Source organism: Lupinus angustifolius, chromosome LG06 (genome assembly GCF_001865875.1).
Source record: "Lupinus angustifolius cultivar Tanjil chromosome LG06, LupAngTanjil_v1.0, whole genome shotgun sequence".
In the NCBI taxonomy this organism is placed as follows: Eukaryota; Viridiplantae; Streptophyta; class Magnoliopsida; order Fabales; family Fabaceae; genus Lupinus; species Lupinus angustifolius.
In genome coordinates, this window is record NC_032014.1 from 2,668,449 (window position 1) to 2,688,787 (window position 20,339).

General features: G+C 33.2%; 2 protein-coding genes and 2 long non-coding RNA genes across 4 annotated transcripts; 2 read left to right on the forward strand and 2 right to left on the reverse strand.

Annotated features, from left to right (window-relative positions):
• LOC109348903 (putative glucuronosyltransferase PGSIP7) lies at positions 1–5,449 on the reverse strand. Its single transcript, XM_019589514.1, has 5 exons — positions 5,142–5,449; positions 2,206–2,464; positions 1,460–1,664; positions 1,221–1,368; positions 1–884 (listed from the first exon to the last, which is right to left on the reverse strand). The coding sequence occupies exons 1-5, from the start codon at positions 5,414–5,416 to the stop codon at positions 344–346; spliced, it is 1,428 nt and encodes a 475-aa protein (XP_019445059.1). The 5' UTR covers positions 5,417–5,449; the 3' UTR covers positions 1–343.
• Positions 5,338–5,526, forward strand: LOC109348905. Its single transcript, XR_002107810.1, has 2 exons — positions 5,338–5,440; positions 5,490–5,526. It is a non-coding gene; the product is annotated as an uncharacterized LOC109348905 (long non-coding RNA).
• LOC109348906 (chaperone protein dnaJ 13) lies at positions 10,781–19,313 on the forward strand. The gene is made up of 13 exons (XM_019589515.1): positions 10,781–11,165; positions 11,259–11,545; positions 12,096–12,293; positions 12,395–12,509; positions 13,184–13,270; positions 13,972–14,060; positions 14,975–15,059; positions 15,438–15,491; positions 15,949–16,029; positions 16,812–16,889; positions 18,017–18,256; positions 18,907–19,014; positions 19,110–19,313. The coding sequence occupies exons 1-13, from the start codon at positions 11,022–11,024 to the stop codon at positions 19,164–19,166; spliced, it is 1,623 nt and encodes a 540-aa protein (XP_019445060.1). The 5' UTR covers positions 10,781–11,021; the 3' UTR covers positions 19,167–19,313.
• Positions 19,310–19,615, reverse strand: LOC109348907. Its single transcript, XR_002107811.1, has 2 exons — positions 19,434–19,615; positions 19,310–19,398 (listed from the first exon to the last, which is right to left on the reverse strand). It is a non-coding gene; the product is annotated as an uncharacterized LOC109348907 (long non-coding RNA).

Here is a 20,339-nt window from a genome sequence, read left to right on the forward strand (position 1 = left end):
CTCGAAGGGGTTAATTTTGCCAAACTCTGATCTAGACAATTTCAGATTTAAACACAGCGACTAATTACAGAAACGACACTATTGTGATTAGTAGCAAAAACTATTATCACACTGTTGGAGCAAAATGGCTGTCTGATCTCTTTCTAGCCCAGAAAGAATTACCTATTTCAAGTGTGACACCTTGATGGTGCAAAACCAATATCACTTCTCAACACAGAAGAAATGAAATGAAATCCCTCTTAGTTCTAATGCAATGTGCCCCCTCTTCAGTTTTTGCTGATCTTGTCAATAAGATCGTACTATGTCACAGCCTAGTAGGTAGTATTATACCCAATCCAACTGCTCAATATAACTTAAACCATGATGGCCGTGGCATAGATTCTCCTAATCTTGGCATAAAAGCTTCTCTTTCTAGAGATAACTGAAGACCTGCCATTATCCTCACCATAGATAACCACAAAACTGGTGCAAAACAGAAGGCATAACCAAAAACAGCCAGGGCTCTTACTACCCCATTCGAATACCAAGGAAATGCCATGACCATAAGGGTCCCTGCAATCCCAAACCAGGGTACCAAAACCGGTAACATTGGTAGCAGGAAGGTATTAATCACAACTGAGCTAAGCGCAAAAGCACCTAGCAAATACAAGCTCCAACCAAGTAGAGGGTGAACTGTGTAGGGTATGATAAAGAATGGGGTTACGTAAGCAGCAAGGATGCACCATAAAGCTACTAATTTGAGGCTGTTGTGCACCAGGTTCATGCTCTTATCAGATCGCCTATAACACAGTTTCGAAAGGCTTGGTCTTGCCAAACGCATCATTGCTATTATTCCAAGATATACTGCAGATTGGATAAGTATCACAGCCATCTCTGCACCATACCTGCATTAATGATAAGTGAAATTTACATTACCTTTGCATAAAAGAGTGGCATGGTGCTATACTGCTATAAGGATGTTGCTTTCATTTTACTATAAAGATGTTACTTCCATTTTACGATGTCTCTATAGGGGTATATAGATGATACATTAGCTTTCATGATATGAGGGAAATGATTTCAAAAAAATGTGCATCTCCCTATTGCAATGGTGAATTAAATCAAAGGGGTATTAGAAAGGGAAAAAATCAAACTCTGTTTTCAAAGCTATGGACCACCTTCATAATTTACCATCCAAGTGAAATTAAAAGATACAAGAACTACACTCCTTTAAGACTTACCCCAAAGTTTGACGACGTTGTTCATGCCACTGAAGACCTAAGGGAAGGACAGGCCACGACCACCAATACCATGGCTTCAACCATGGTGCCCCTGGGAATGTAATCACACTATTTGGCCCACAGGGTATGCTCCAGCGAAGTTTAAGGTCTAAAGACAAGAGGATATAAGATGTTAGCATCATAAACTTCATTCACTAAGCCATTGAAAAGTGTAATTTTTTCTGCTATAATTTACTTACAATAGTAAGAGGCATCCATCTGATAACCTAAAGGAAGCCTATATTGTCCACCAAGCTTGGTGCCATTTGGAGGTGGTGGATGAAACATTGGCTTATCAAGCAAGTCCGGGAAGTAGCCAGCTATAAAACCCTGGTCTGCACCATCTAGATTTTCTTTCCCATTCTCTAATTCGTGTACCATGTCCTTGAATATTTCCATTGATGGCTGCCACATATAACTAGAATCAATATGACAGAGATCAACTACAATGTTTTTTCTTAAAAAATAAATTAGCATGAGATACAATGATCATCATTATTAGTTGGAAGATCTATTTTGGTGTATTAAGGTTTCATCTTAAAATTGATTGTCAATGAGAAAAGTAGTCTAATATGTAATTAAACCATTCACGAGACAATGAGTTAGTCGATGTGAGACTTACTTCCCAATATACCCCTTCCACAAAAGCCTACTAGATCAGACGAAAGATTACCTTTGACCCATGGCTAAAGGGCATTCAACTAGAGAGAAGTTAGGCTTTGGCTATCATACTATGTTAATGCATTTTAAAACATGCAGTAGAATTGGCCAACCATAAATATCAAGCAATTCATCTGACAAATATAATATAACTTACGGACACTATTTTTTTGCACCTATGTATATTTATAGTTACTCTAAACTCTAAAGTAACAAATAACGAAATTTAGAGTACTATTGCACTTCAGTAGACCAGGGTATTTTTAGCCCATATAGGAAAAATTACCTGCAAGACGAATAGGCCAGTGTGGAATACACAAGGGTTAATGAAGACCGCACAAAATTGTCCACATTGAAACAACTCATCTGTCTTGTGAAGGAATAGGTTGTCAGCATCCAACATGACTACCCTGTCATAATCAACTAGTTTCCAAGCGTAGAGTTTGTTCAATGACAATTTGAATCTCTTATCAAAATTATCTTGATGCTTGTATGGGTTGTCCATATTTTCCACCATTACCACCTTTGCACCATCTTCTTCCTCACTGATGCAACAACCATACAGAAAAAAGGGGACAATTTGTCCAACTCAATAAATGCATGTTTGTGTTGCAAGTGGAAAGACAAAAGTTTTCAAACATGCATCCTCTATTCTCATCAACTTGGTTGTAATTATATTATGTCTAGGGCATGTCTTGAAATTTTGAATAACCTACGGGTAATATTTTTAAATATCATGTGGTCCAACCTTGTGTTCTTTCTTAGTGATAGTAATTACTTTGAAAGTGGAAGACTAGTACTAGAAGTTTGCCTCCTAGGTGACTAATGAAATGAGTAAGAGTCAAAATGTGTGCTGAAGAATTTTGGTATACAAGAACAATCAACCATTATTTCTATAGTGTGATCTATATAGATTGAATAACGGCATATTGTTAAAATATTGTGTTAATATTTTGTAATAAAAAGTACTATATACCATGGGGCAATTGTTTAATTCCTTATAAATATATAATTGATCAGGAATACTTAAAATGATCCTTAGATGATTCCATATAGTTTATTTAAGTTGAGGATAAGGTTGCAAAAGTTCAGATAAGACAAAATAAGCTTTTAACTAAATTTGGCAAAGAGATCATCTTTTATATGCCCCTCCATTATTTCAATAGTCTAATAAAAATAAATACATATCATTACAAATAATGTATGACAGACCAGATAGGTGTTAAGAGCAACACAACAATGAATGACTCTCCATTTTTATTTGTTTACATTTCTCCACAAATTAAGAATAGTTATAATTTTCTATTACATATATGAATCATCATCTATTCTTATTTGGTCACACAATTTACCTTATACCTTTATATTTATTATAATATACCAATTTTATACTTATTCTTCCTTCCTTTACGACCCCACTCTGCAACTACAATTTCTTGTTTAAGTGATGTTCTTATTATTAAGAAAGTTCTCAATCATGAATAAAAACAGGAATATTAATTAAATCTATACTCATTCATTCGCATTACATGTTTAAATCTAAACATGGTTTTCCCCTTCAAGTGGATCGTGGGTGAGCTGGATTTAAGTCCTGTGTAAACTTTTCACATGACGACGTTATCAAGATAGAAAAATATGCAAAAAAACAATTATAGTATGATATATCATTATATGGGTGTAAGGTTGATTGGTTTTACTCATAACAGGATCCAAATTCATGTGGCTGTACGCGTGTGAATTAATTGTCACTTAAAATATGAAAAATCTTCCGGATTTGCTACTTTTCAAAAGAAAATGACAAGCAAACTTCTACAATTATGGAATGGAATTGCACCAGTCCAAAAATCCAATAATGGATTTCATAATGATAATAATTACAATTGTTGCTAACAAGTGTCCTAAATTACCTAGGAATCAAAGATAGGAAAAGACATATATCATCTTCTTTTTTTTAATCATATATTTAATGGTCTGGTTAACATTTATCTAATAGTCTAATTATTGAGCATAATTTAAGTGGAATATGATATTATAGAGATAAAACGTATAATGAAATGGAAGCATATAATAATACTATTTAATAACCGATCGCTGGCACCACAGACGAATAGAAACTGTACAATACAATACTAAAACACAAGGTTAGTTTAAACAGTCGTGCAGGGAGTGCACTTGACTTCACGCGCAAAAAAGTTAGGCATATTTGAAAACTTTCCTATTTACCAATATAATATTAATAATTAATGAAATAATAGATATTTTCATTATCGACTTTTGTACCGTTCTGGTTTATATAATCCAATTTAAATGTTAATTCTCCTATTAAATTCTTTATTAGGATTTGCAATGGGCGCGGGTACTGCTTTCTCGTGCCTAAACCCACAATATTTGTGAGTACCCATACGGGTAGCGGGTATTTACGAGTATCTAACGGATTTGTAATTTTAATTATATATTTATATAATTTATAATAATCAATATGTAAAAATAATTGTTAGATGAATAATATGATATTTATATAATAAGTTTATTATCATAGTCAAATAGTTTAATTTATTATAAAATAATAATAAAGTATATGATATATAATCTTAAAATAATAATAAATATATATAAAATTTAACTAAAAACTAAATATATAAATTTGCGGATACCCACGGGGTGGGTATCACAAAACCAACTCCCGGACATAAGCTATTATTGTGGGTACTCATTGTTGATATTTCCACGGATACTCACAGGTCGAGATTTTTTGTCATCCCTAATTTGTAGTGGTATATATGACTGACTTCCTTTAAGAATAATGGTTTGGATCAAATTCTGATCATTATTAATAAATCTTCACAATCAATAAATCCATGATAAATACTCATCATCAATGAATTTATGATCAAATAGTTATCATTAATAATTTCATTATCAAATCTTCATAATCATTCCTACATTAATAATTTAAAATAAAATAAGTTTGTTATCCCCATCATCCTCTTTATTCTATAGACCCGTGACTCATCCCCTAACCCCAAATATGTGTCACAAGACAATGGCTATTCTCTCATTTTGATTTCCAATTCATTCTTACGTTTCATTAATCTCTCTTCTGCGGTAAAAACTAACCATGCCCGAAAGCAATTGTAATAATCTATGCCGTAAACCTAGCACCAAATCGAGGTAATAAAATTAATTAAAAAATGGAAGAAAAAAGAAAGAGTGTGAACTTACAGAGCTCGAATCCAACGGAGAGGAACATCCATGGAAGCAATGACGACAAGATCAGCTTCAACGTTAAGTGCTGAAAGAGATTTAATAAGAACTCGAACTGCTATATAGAACTCATAATCCCTCGGTGTACCAACGTACATCATCGTTGCGTACGCGTTCTTGTGCTTCATCTTATACAACGACGTCGCTTCAATACACCACGCCGTAGACATAAACCATATCGCCAGAACTAAAACCACCGGCCACCTCATAAAATCCGCATTGCGGCCTTTCATGGCAGAAAGATTGAAGAGAGAGAGGTTGAGTATCTTTTGTGTTTTTTATGAGTAAAATCAAATGAAGATAGAGAGAGAGAGAGAGAGAGAATTGAAGGGAAACAGAGACAGAAAATAAAGAGAGATATTTTAGTGAAGGGGTGAAGAAAGAAGGGAAAATATAACAGCTTTTAAAATGGCAGCTATGCAGGTACACGCCAACAAGGTACCTCAAGTCTGAACCAATCTACTCACCATTTTAACGTTTACTTTCATCATTACGAAAACAAATATATTAAGCCATTTTCATGTTTTTCTCCCAACTTGTCTACTTGCACACACAACTCATATTAAACATATCTTGTTAACCAGCAAAAATATCTTAATCATTGTTGCTTTATTATGTCATTTCTTTTCCAGGCCAGAAAATTTCTTTTTAACAAACTTATTATATTTTTTGAAAAAATGGATGGACCAACATTCCAAGAGCTTTTTATACAATATGCAGTATTTAAGTGTATGAGTTTTATATATTATATATTTATTATTTATATTTTATTATTATTGAATCTTAAAAAAAAGTAATCCAAATAAATAATAGATAAGATAGTAATAACTATATACTTACGGTTGCAGTCGTGATAGCGGTTACTGTTGCGGTTATTACGATTGCGACCATTGCGATGCGGATTGCTTGCGGTGTGAATTATTTTGTGAGAAAAAACATATTTTTGACATCGATGCGGTCTGATGCGGCTCTGTTGCGGCCCGATGCGGTCCAAATGTGGTCTGATGCGGTTGCATCGCGGCCTGTTGCGGTCGCATCACTGTGATTCGGGATCACACCACAATTGCGGTGTGATGTGGTTGCGACGATCACCGCAATCGCAATATTGCGGCCACATCGCGTGATACAGTCCGCAATTTGATACACATGAATTTTTATATTGTATAAATATTCACTAAAAATTATTATACTATTACTACATAGAGTGACATTTTAAGGGGTAATCAAAAAAAGGTTGGATAATGTCCATCAGTTTTTTTTTTTCAAAATATAAAAAATCATTTATCTAAAGTGTATTCATTATTAATGTTTTTGTAGTTCATTAAATACACTGTGGATGCTAGTAGTCTTGATACATAGGATTGTGCAAAATATTGAGGATATTTAGAAACCATGTTGGGTTTTAGGATTTTAAGGTCATTTTGGCATATCACCCGACCTTTATTATTAATCATCTGGTCATTTTGTTGTTTTACAGTATCAAAGCATCGTCCATGATGGCTGAAATGTATTTATTTGACTACAAAACAAACAAACTTGGACAATAAAATCGAGCATGACACTAACCTTTCCAACCCCAAACAAATAGAAATAATACAAAGCGACATGCTAAATGGGGCTTCTTTAAACAACAATGTGCATACTGTTAAACAAACTCAATGGATGAGTTAATATAAGGTGGATGCTAATAATCTCAATTGTGAGATTGTGTTAGGAGTTTTGTGTTTAGAAAGATTCTACCGCTTTCACCGTTTCCTATATATATTTTTTGAAAATAAGAAACACAACGAAAACGAGCGGTCAATTTAAAATTAACATCAAATCACCAATATAATTACTGGTAATTCCGTGATAGTAAAAAAAACAAATATTTTCTCAAACTATATAAGCACTGGACTTTATATAATTTAAATTATTATTTTTCAAACACTAACTGAACAATTTTTGCTGGAAATTATAATACATATACTTTCTTAGGTTTATACTTGTAAATGAAGAAGTATAATTATTTAACTATTAACTAACTTTTAGATTTTCATAAGAATTATTCTCATTTTCCCTGCTCATTTGTGACTAGTCCCTAAAATTTATCTATCAACGGAAAAGTTTATATGCAATCATTATATTATTTATTTGTATTACTTATATTTTATTAATAATAATTAATTAAGTATGCATGATAATTAATGTAATAATAATGGGAGGGCATCCACTTGTTGTATGAGTAAATTAAAAAAACTTATTTTATATTTTAGTTATTCATTCTATGGAAATATAATGGTTCAAATCTATTAACTAATTTAAATCATGTGAATCATTTGATTTTAATAAAATAAATAGATAAGATGAGAAATAATTTTTTTAACTTACTCTAGATTAAGTAGTGATATAAAAAAATTTGAGAAAAATGAGAGTATAAAAGTTTTGTGTCATCGGTTAAGGGGATATTAGAGGGCCTTAAAAACTGCATTAAACTCACCCTTCTCGATCTTAGCACGCCACTCTTTTCCCAAATCACGTTGAAATCTATATGTATGAAAAAACTAGGGGCAGGTAATATGTATGGCCTAAGGCAAATTCTAAAACTGAGGTCTCTAAAACTAGGGGCAGGTAATATGTTTTCCCACGTCTAAATACACATTAAATGTTTGAACATACTTATTTTAATTAGAAGCAAATATTATTATCAATTAACAAAGTTTTAAGGTGATAACCCAAAATATATATTTAAGGTGTCTTTTTCCATATAAAAAGGGAAACCTCAAGCAAGGGATTTCCTTGCTCCAAAAAACATTACTAACGTTCAGTTTCTAAGGTTCTAAATATAAGAATTAATGTAGGCATGCAGCTGATTAGTGATTAACTTCAAAAAATTACGGCTTTACTTGGCACACTGAAAGTATGGCCTACAAGGCACCTTGTCATACCCAAATATAGTTTATTTACGAAGTCAACTGAACATTATAAATTATATAATCTGGTACTTGCATTTCTTCCAATTTTTGGATTATTAATTAACCAAGTACAACTAAATAGAATATTCATTCCAGGAATAATTAAAAACGAATAAACACAAGTAAAGCCCGCACAGGAGATAACCGGAACAGGAAGAGAGTATTTTCATTACTTAGTTCTCCACCAGTAACCCACTCTCAAGGAAGATTGTTTATGCACCACAAAAGATGTCTATATATATTATTAAAGAACAAATGATGTATCTGATAATAACTTCTAGATAAAAATGTGACATGCGTGCTATTTTGTTTATTTTTAAAAATATTTTTATAAAAAATAATGAAACATGACACGAGGAGATAACTTATCTTCTTATGTCAGGAGATACTCCATTCCCATCTCTTATATAGCTATATTTTAATAAAATGATATTTTAAAAGGATTTAATATATATACACTCACAGTGTAAGTGATTTTTACACTGTCAGCAAATCCCCACCATTCATTTATTAACTAGTATTGACTTTCAAATAAAAATATTATAAATTAATGGTGGATGATATGCTGACAATGTAAAAAATTTTACACGATCGATGCATAAATTTTAAACTCATCTTAAAAATAAAAAAAATGATGAAAATATGAAGTTGTGTCAGGACTACTCTGACGTGGTAGAGAAGAGGACCTAGCTTTCATTTGAACTCCACAAATGTCAGTCAACATGCTATAGACAAAATCTTACCGCGTGATTGACTGCGCCCATTGTGGAATGTGGAATTCTCATAGAAGGAAGGAGCTACCCATGTGCATTTTCTCACAATTTATAATGTTGATCAATACTTTTTGATGCATAAATATCTAAAAATAAATCGACATTTATTTAGAGGGATAATTAAATATTCGAAAATAAATAATTCTTATTCATAAAATCCTTAGTTCTATAAAAAAAATGTGAAGGTATGCTCTACGAGGCATCCATCAAGTTAACCTTCTCAATCTTATCTTTCTTTATAGATATTTTTAACAAATATTTTAAATTTCCTAATTTCCCAGAAAAACATAATTAATTAGTAGATGACAACATTTTCTATTTGGAGGTGACTTTCCCGTAGCTCTTTTTTGACTAATTAATGCTTCCTTTTGGGTTATTAAATTCAGCGATTGAAAATTTATTTAAGCCCCTGAAACCTACTACTATATTTACTTGTCAAGATCGTATCCCTGAATTTTTGTTGGATAGACATTGGACAATCCATTGGCTCCGTACATAACATCCTCAAAAGTGAAGGAAGGAAGTGTCGCTGATAATGAAACAGTTGTCAAAGTGACTGGCATTGTTGATTTGGGTGGGTGCATGTGTTATCCATAGAAGTTAACATAGAATTCAAGCTATATGGAGGTAGCATAGTCATAGCTCATGGCTTAGGGGTCAAAGAGGGTTGTTTTCAAAACATTTTTATCTCTTAATTTTCATCTTTTATCACCACACATATAAAAAACCAAAAGGTAGCTTACAATGGTTACAATATGGCTGTCCAAATAATGTTGAACGAAGTAAGCACAAGTTCTGAAATTGTGGTCATATGATACTCATGATCATGTGTATTTGTATCTAAGTAGAATACACATGTTTCTAGTGAGAAACGTCGCAGGTAGGGTTTTGGAATATGTAATTTTATTGGACTCGCGTCCTTGACTATTGCTATTTTTGTGTATCACTTAATTTCTGTTGATTGTTTTCTTTGGTGAGAAAAATAGCTAATTGTAACTTGTATACACCTTCCATAACAAAGCAAGTCTCGTATGCTTAAGATATGTGAACATCAAAATTAGAAATCAGACAATAGAAGCAAAACCCTTTGTCACAATTTCCTTTATCTAAACTATAACATACATACATTAAGATAGTATGAACATGTTCGAACAAATTAAATCAGATCAGACTAGCATTACCTGCCAGTTTATTCTGAAGGACGATACGCATTTGCGAGTGTCGGCGTGCATTTCCGGAATATGCTTTATAGAATGCTTAGTAAGGTATATGAGGTGGCTCCTTTATGACACTGGGCCTTTGATCAGGTAAATCAGGTTCCAGCACTAGATTAAGTGCAAGTCTTAGACCATCAAATATCAATTGACGGAAGTGACAAAAGAGGAAGCTATAGAATACCCATGTCCGAGGAAAAGAATCCTCCATGGGGTTGTGCAGTAGCTTGATACCATTGTTCTCTGTTATTGGGTTGTAGTTTTTGTGATTCTTCTACCTTTGTTTTTTCATTTTTTTGTGTGATGACTTTACTAGATTTTTAGGATCATCAAAATGTTAATTATTCGATTATTGAGAGCAACATTTGTTGAAAGCCACAAACCTCGTAAAAGATTAGTTTCTTACAAAAAAGATGAAAGAATACAAATGATAGTACCACAAAACCCCAAACGACAAACAAAAGAGTTTGGACAAGAATGGCTATGAGCCCAAGGCTTAAAGGGGCCATAGCAAAAGACATAAACAAAATCCAGCTCAGCCTTATTGAGATCATAACTTATCCACTAAAATTATAAGCCCAAGGCATACTAATATAGGTCCAATCCAATGTTTCAATTTCCAGTGTTTGGGTATTCCAAGCAGAAACACTCAATTGATTCGTTTAGTTTTATTTCTGTAGTCATTCCTTTTCTACCACGTTGACGTTCGGCTAGGTAGAGAGTTATGATTTATGAAAGGTGTTAGGTCTGTGTGTAGTCTGACTCCTAAGGACCAAAAGCACATTTCACAGTTATGAATTTTGATCTGATTTTGACCAATTGGTGACGTAAGCCGAAAAACCCCTTAAACCCTTTCAAACTTTTTTTCTAGCAAAACCCTAATCCCTTTCCACCGCAATGGAGGAACAGAGCGAGGGAGAAGATAACAGAGAATTATACGCACTTTTGAACTTGTCTCCAGAAGCTTCCGATGAAGAAATTCGCAAAGCTTATCGTCAATGGGCTCAAGTGTATCACCCTGATAAATATCAAGCTCCTCTCGTATGCTCCTATTTCCATTGTTATATATTCAATTTATTTAGTTTGTCAAATTTGTTATGTTTTTATTTATTTATTTATTTTACTTTGTTTCAGATGAAAGATATTGCTACGGAGAATTTTCAACGGATATGTGAAGCGTATGAGATACTATCAGATCCAAATAAGAGGCAGATATATGATATCTATGGAATGGAAGGTTTGAAGTCTGGTTTGGAACTTGGTCCAAGACTTGACAAAGCTGAAGAGATCAAGGCTGAGTTAGAGAGATTGAAGAAAATGAAGGAAAGCCGAAAGATGATGTCGCAGTTTCAATCTTCTGGTACAATTCTGGCAAGTATGTCTCTGCCACACTTTCTAGATGGTGATGGCCTTTTCAGAGGGTATTGCTCACTTCATAAAACTTTTCTCGTATTTCTGTCACATTCTTACTTTTCTCTGCTTTGATGTTGAACAGTGAATAGTGTAGCGTTTGGTAGACATGTTATAGGGGATGGAACATAATATTCTGTTATGTTTGATGTATTTTAGAAATAGAACAAAACAGGACATAAGATTACAGAAGTAGAACTTCCATGTTCTGTCCGTGCCAAACGCTATCCGAGATTTATCGCCTCAATTTGAAAACATAATGTTATTATTATTATTTTTATTAGATTGATAAAACAACATGCTTTGTTTTAGGAATGGTTTTAATGATCTTGAGACTCCATCTTAATATAACCAATTACGGATAAGGCATGCTGTTGTTAATATTATTATAAAAAATGCTTGTCTTCAATACGATTGCAGTCTCCATCTTAATGATTTTGTCAAAAACTGAAAATCCTTTAATTTTTTCATGCAAACACCTCCGTCACAGCAAAAATATTGTAATGCATATTTGATTATTTCATCCAACTGTTTGTCTTTTATTATGATTCTGAATTTCAGAATGGCTATGACAAGCGAAATTCAGTCTCAGTTATCGAAGCGCAATGCTGTTACAGTTGGTGGCAATTTAGCAGTTGACGGAAATAAAGGTGGTGGAGCTGCTACCGCTCTATTTAAGCATCAAATTTCACCAGTTTCATCATTAGAATTTGTGGCATCATCTGGTTTACGTTCACTAATCGGATTGCAAACATCTCGGTGGGCAATATGCTATTTTGTAAATCATTTTGAAAAGTGCTCTTTTGCCCATTATAGTGATACTTTACCTGTTCCTCACTTTCTCGTGCTTCATATTCCAGTAACCTATCATCACACTCAGCTGCAACAATGGGCATCGCAATGTCTTTGCAAGATGGTTCATTGAATCTTTCAAATTTATGGACCCGACAACTGTCAGAAACAGCAAGTGGACATGTATACCACTCTCTACCTTGAACTTTTCTTTCTCTTCAATGATTTTATAACTGGTAAGCTTAGATTAAACCTGGGATGTAGTAGGCAATATAACATGAAATGAGATGAATAGTTATACATAATAACATTATGTGGATATGTATGGATCAGTTAATAATCTATCAAAATACGAATGTACAATTTATGTATGGACACCGATGAATCAATTACTTTAACTATCTGTGAGATTTGTTGATATTAAGATAGTCAGCTACAGTATCTGACATTCATCCAGTAAAGTGAGGTGTACATTGTATAAGCAAATAACCTATCATCATTTGATTTTGCAAAAATCAAGGGAGCAAAGGAATGATCTTTCTGTCATTTCCAAGTTCCAACTGGTGAGAACATACTTTCTCAACTTATAGTAGATGAACATCTAGAAACTTGGTATATTTTATACCTTCTGAGACCCAAATGACCAAATCCCTAAAAATGTAGTGTTGTCCCTGCATTTGGTATTGCAAGTATCAAATGGGCCCAAGTATTATCAATGTATGTAAGTATCACTTGGGCCCAAGTATCATCAATGTAAAGCATAAAATTGATGAACTCGACCTTTTGTTACTTTGAGAAGCATGAAATAGTTTTGGGATATTTTCTATCTGTGATCATTCCCTTGTTATGTCTTACAGATACAGCTTGATTTGGGACAACAGTCATCCATAGCTGTTGGGTGGCAAAAGAAAGATGAGAGAGGGTCTGCCTCAGGAGAAGTGAAGGTACTTCAATGTTTTCTGCATAATAAGGTCATCTTGGCTGGAGATTTATTACCTTAAATATGTATAGGCAAATAACCTATCATCAATTAACTCGTCCTCTCCAAATGTTGTATCTCTTTTAAGGCTTTGCTTTTTATAATCTAATGAGTTTGGGTGTCAGTAAGGTCAAATACTCACTCCCAATAGTTTAAGATTTGCATTAGTTATGTTTGAAGGTATATCACGTTCAGTGTATACTAGGAAATAAAAAAATATTATACTACTTCGATTTTAGCTCAATGATTTTCTTCAAAATGGTTACTTGAGCTGCTAAAATTTATCGCAACCAGTTCAGCAATGAAAATTATTGATAGCATGCTTATCTTCCACATGTGAAGTCTCTAACAAGTTACAGCTGTTATAAGTAGTGCAAGAATAATTGCAGAGGTTCGTATCAGGAATATAAGTCTTGTTCCCAACGGCAGGTAGATTTAGTATTTGGAAATTGTAAGATACTTGAAGCTGTCATTATTATTGTTAAGGAACCACAAAACAAAAAAACTGCATAATGCGTCATTCTAAAAAAAAATAGGAGCAGAGGATTGTGATGAATCACATGCTTCCATCTTATAAATAGTATCCTAGATTTAGCCAGTTTTGTAGATTGTTTAAGGTTTCTCATATTTTCATATATTAAATTAACTCCTTTTCAAATCCTGTAGATTGGCACAGGTTCATTTGACACAACAGTTCGTTATACCCATCGCTTTTCTCCTAATTCACTTGGCTGCATAGCAGGAAGATTTGGGAGGTAAGCAAAATCTTATTGGATGTGAATTTAGTGAGGGTGTCTTTTTCAAGCTTCTGTTTTTTTTTGTCAAGGAGAATGTATCTCATGGTAATATGATATCAAACTTAGAATTTGTTGTCAAATGTATCTCATGATTATCTTGGCAAAGGTTTTGATCATTTAATCTTTTGAGTATTTGATTTCATATATATATATGCAGATTCAATTTGATTCAAACAATATGTGCGATTATTTTTGCCATTCTTTACTATAAAAAATAAGACTATCACTTTTTGGATTGTGGTATAGACTTATTCCATATGTATGATGGCCTTTATTATAATGAGAATAGATTTTAATGATTCCAAGAGAAAAAATGCATGTTATATTTCAGGTATGAGAAATGTGATTGTTAGGCTTGGTTGTGACCTCATGTTTGCACACGGAATAAAAATTGAGTTCTGATAAATTCTTTGTTTATTGTGAATGTAAAACAAAAATCATTGAAGTTGTTGGATTATATAACTTGTTGATGCTATTAAAATTTTAAATGGTAGAGGAAGACCAAAGACAACTTTAGGACAAAGAAGATCTTTCTCTATTATAATTAAACTGATAGGGGGTATGGACAATTGTAGAGTTGCTGCAATTGGATTGTTTGAAAAAAGACGTTATAATGCGTTGTGCACTATTGATTTTGAATTACTTATGTAAAATTTGTTTTTCTAAAAACATAGTTATCTGTCTTTAACTATGAGTAAAATCTTTATCATGTTAATTATATTGAATCTTATAATTGTTTGTGAATATTAGTGCTCATTCTACTTTGTCAGTACAGTTATCTACCATTTATTTTAGTCGCTCATTGACAGTTAATGTTTGAATTGGTTTCTAGTGTATGCTGTTTGTTGGCTTTAAACCATTTAGTCTTGTAGTTCTGCGCTTGAGCTTGAAGTTGGTGGTGGGAGGAAGATATCGAAATTCAGCACTGTCCGCTGGATGTATACAGTAGGAATTCAGGTAATGCAGTTAAGAATTTTTTAATTGTTATTGATGTTTGCATTAATAATTTTTCAATTATTGTTTATATTCATAGTTTATATCTTTCTATGATTTGATAAATTGGTTTAGGCTTAGGATGAAAGCTTGTGTCGATTAGTACTACTTAAAATCATTTTGCTACCCGTAGGCCATATTCTGTATTTTGTCACATTAATGATTCCTTGCCTTCCACTTTCTGCTAATTGAATGGATATTTTTTTAGATTCTATTGTTTATTCCTCCGTTTACTTATTCCTTGTGATTGACTAGCAATATGTTCAATGCGAGATGCTGCTTACTTTTTCCATTCATACTTTATTTGTATAAGTTGTTTACATTCTTTTTGAACCTTTTCAGGGTATTTTCTGGAAATTTGAACTTATTCGTGGAGGCCAAAAGTTAATTATTCCGGTAAGGGCAGTCTTGGTTTTTTATCTCTTCAGCCTTATATATTGTAGACATTATTAGGGGCTTTTACCTTTATTTAAATATTTTACACATGATGGTTTACATGTGTATGTTCATGTTGATAAGATGATCTATAGACCAATCTGGATAGACTTATGCCTTCTCACCCAGAGAAATATTTATAACCAAGTTTTTTAGACAATAAAACTGGTTCTTCTTTAGTTAAAAGGCATTTTTTTAATGGTGGCAGATTACTTGGCTTTAATCTTGACTCTCATTTGCCATTGTGAACTTTGATATTACAGTTGACTGGAGACGGCATGTACTTGCTGTTGCTGAAAAAACATTGACATAATATATCTATTTAAGTCTTTATGAGACTTTAGATAATATTGCATTTAAAATTGCTTGTTTGACTTCTTGGGTTTCTGAATTGCTACAAATGTGCTGTTACTTGCAGGTTTTGCTGACAAGGCATTTGAGCCCTGTGTTTGCTACTGGAGCTTTGGTTGTCCCAGCTTCTCTGTACCTTGTGCTGAAGGTTATCATTCAAATAAATGTTACATTAATAACCAACTTCTTGAGCAGTTTATGCTGGTCTGTTTTTGTTAAGGCCAATATATTAACTTTTAATGTGCCAGTTAAGAAGGAAACATTTTCTTGCGGTCATTTGCTTTCCTCTGAATAATGTAGCTCATTTGGATCCTGTAGACATTCTTTTTATCTTCTGCCAAAGAGAATGTTGTTCCAAATGAGCTATCAATATTCAGTACTGTGGTATCTTTAAGTTCTAATATGTTTATTTAATGAAAATATGAAATGAGTATTGTGCACAACAGCATCTCTAGATTTGGTACCTGCCAATAATTTCGCACTCTAGATTTTGATTGTCCCTCCCATTATGTAGCTCAAAAGGTTATCAACTATTTTCCTGTTATTTTCATTTGTCTGCCCAGTAACTGCATTGTAGTACATAAAAAGCAAGGGCTTAGAAGCTGCATTTTCTTTTGGTGGTATTTCCTGTATTTAGTTATCTTGTGTTCTTACTTTATATTGAGCTCCACTTGCAACTAACATTGATTAAAAATAAAGGAAACACATCCCATACTTTTTAATGATGAATTCATTCATTTAAGCTGCACCGTTAGTCACAAACATCTTGGTTATCAGTTTTTATTACCCAGTGTTTTAGGAGTGATCGGGGAAAATGTGATAAATACTTATTTTTCAACTAATATGAAAGAGTTGGTTGTTTAGTTTATTGAACAGTTTGATGATATTTCCCTTGTATTTTCTCCTAATACATGAGTTGTGTATTTGCAGAATTTTTGTATTAAACCCTATTACCTTAGAAGGAATAAGCAGAAGGCTCTAGAGAATGATGAGAAAACTTCTAATCAGGTATGGGCCTGTGCATTTATTCTCACTGTGCTTTTCTTATTTCTTGTCTACAACTACTACCTTTTTCATGTCGGACACTTTTTTTGTTGCTGTTTGATGGCTATGTCAACACTCAACACATACATTCTTCAATAATTTGAAATCTGCTTCTTGTCCATGCATGGCACACCTTATGCTTGCGGGATAGAGCAAAAGTGGGAAATAAATCTAACTTCCTGTCAAGGTATTAAACTGTTGGTAGTGGAAGTCCCAAGGTTGCTTTATTTAATCATTCTGATAGGTACCAGAAAGTTACTACATGAAAATGGAGTCTAGCTTCTTATTATAGAAGGATATTCCCTCTCAAATCTCAATTAAGATGAAAAACTAGAAAGAATAGGTAGTAAAAACCTGCACAATAGGCAAATGGCCCCAAATTCACTTCCAAATCATTTCACTCCCCCTCACCCCCCATCTTCTAACATTTCCTATGTCGTCTAGGATACAGGGTCTATCACATTCATTTGGGATTTCTAAGATAATTCTGTTATACTAATTTGATTGTTATGTGGAGTCACAAATGGTTATAATTTTCATCCCGTTGCTCCTTTGTGTGAGTGTCTTCTATGCATTAGCAGACGTTTAGGAGGTGTTTGGCATGTCGACGTTGTCCTTTTGATATTAGTATGTAAGATACCCTAGTAACTTGAAGAAACATGGTACTGGCTGTTTTAAATACCCAAGTGTTTTTAACATTTATATGCACTAAAGCATTGTTTAGAATTTTTAATTTTCCATTGTTACGCAAACATGAGATCATGAATTCCCATATCTTATGCTAGTCCGAAATACCTGAGAAGTTAGGATTCCATTGCACCAAATGCCAAATTATATATAACTAGTGCTTGTCTAAGAGTCAGTTACAGAATCTGTTCAAGACTCGTGTTTCCTATGGTTGAATTTGTTTCTATGCATTTTGAACTTAAAACAGTTTTCTCCTATATTTCCTATGATATGGATACTTATATAGTTCAACTTTTCTATAAATCACATGTGTCTTAGATGCAGGCATGCCTATACTCTTTTGATGATTTCTATTGAATTGAACACCCTGGTTAACATCTTCCCTGGAGGAAATATTTGTGCAGGTTCAGGAAGCAAGGGCTGCATCAGAGAAAGCTCAGACATTACTACAAAATGTGGCTACTAGGAAAAGAAACAAGCAATTAGAAACAGGTGGACTGGTTATTATGAGAGCACTATATGGAAATCAAAGAATTGTGAACAACTTAAATTCATCAAGTGAAACAAGTTTTGAATCAACCTCAGAAGTCGTAGATGTTACAGTACCTCTGAATTTTCTGGTTAATGATTCTGGCCAACTCAAGGTCTGTTTCTTTTCTATTTTTCGCCTACTTCCTCATCAATAAAATTATTGCAGTAAATATAGGATAAATTGCACCCACAGTAAAAGTTTAATACGTTGGAATAAAACCAAATGCTTCTTTCAAAGATGTAGGGTCAAGGACATGGTAAGGTTACCTATATACGCATTTGTTGCACTATGTGATTTCTTAAATTACTCTGAAATGTTGGACAAGTAATCAACAATATAACCTTCCTGTGCTTTTAGAGGGAGGCAGCAGAGACCCAAGTCAAGAGGTCTCTCAAGTGAGCGAGAATTCTTTCAAAATTTAACAATCCTGTATTATTTTTACATGATACTGCCTGTAAGAAACAACTATCAATAACTAGTAATGAGCACCCAGGATGCGACATATCTTTCACCTAGTTTGCTTAATTTATGTATTTAATTTTGTTTTTTATCCTTTACACAAATGAGGCAAACTTCTGTTTAATTTTATAATTATTACTTGAGTTATGTGCTTGGCATTTTTTGCAAGTTGACTTCTCTTGTATCAAAGATTTTCCATAGATCACCCTTATTCTGATGAAGCCATCTAGCAACTTTACCTTTTGAGGCTGCCATGTTTATTCGTAAATAATTATTGATGAGTCATATTCGTTCTTGATGCAGCTTCATGAGGGTGTAAAAAAATCAGGCATCATGGGATTTTGTGATCCATGTCCAGGAGAACTTAAACAATTGTATGTAGAGTACGTTTATGCCGGCAATCAATACAAGGTATTAACAATTTGCTCTTGTTACCCTTTAGAAATTTGATATTATAAATCTGATGTATCTGGTTGATGCATGGCCTAATTCAATTTTTGATGCAGGTTTGTGTTGGTGATTATGAAGAATTGCTGATACCCCAGGGTACCCACAGGATATAAAGATTATTATATGCATCAGTAACATTGTTACCTCTTGCAGTTTTGCCTGGTTTACATGCTTGAGGTAGAATTTATTCTGTTAGATTGAATTAGAAAATGTACCTTTTACAATTTTTGGGACATTGGTACATTAACTTGTTTTCTTAATTTGTTTTGATCCCCCTGCACCCCAAAAATGAACGAAATAAGGGCATTTTAGGAGGTAACTATATTATTTTGTCCATCTACTAAGCTTTACATTGTGTACCTCTGCTGCCGAATCCCCACTTTTGATTTTTCATACTCCTTTTATTTATTGTTCATTCGGTTCCAAATATATAATAAATTCGCTTGGGGGCAACAACTGCTTCAAGCTAATTTTGTCTCGCTACTTTTTTGTTATCATTGTAATGTTATCACATGATTTGCACAAGATTATATATTCAAACTTCAAATTGATCTATTCAATCATATAAATTGAAGAGCTTACTACATCCAAAGCATTTTGTCTACCCTTAATTGTCAAATCAGCTATCTTGTCCATTTTTGTTATGAAAACGAGGTAAAGTATAAGTACCAAAAATAGGAAACGTGAAACTTGGTAGTAAAGGGTCCATCATGGATAATGTCGTCGACAGAACTGAATGCAACTCCCCTATTCAATGCTTTGGTACAACATCTACTTAGATATTTTGCTATCACAATCAGCTGTCAAACCTTTTGCACCAAAATCTCATGACCATCCTCCACCACAACTATAATAGTCTATTCAAAAAGTACTTAGATATTTACTTTCCATTAATTATGCTTGGGATGAAAATTATATATTATCATACCTTTATATGAAAATGACATTTCAAAAAGTGATATGTTTGTATTAGTAATTGGTTTGTAAGTCATATATTAGTTTTATATGAAAATATAGTTTGTAGGTTTCATTGCACTACTCAAAGTCTCAACCCCTTGTGATATACAAATTGTAGAAACATTCATCCAAGGTACACAGGTTGGTTTCCAATTTTTTAAATAGAAAAATATATTCCTAGCATTATGCAAACAAAGGAATGATGCCATCAAGGCCGAAAAGATTTGGTCACGATTATTATTTAATGTTTGTATGACTTAAACAACTTCCATATAAATTACTAGATGAGTTGGATTTTCCGGATTGGCCCACATAATAATTAATTCTTA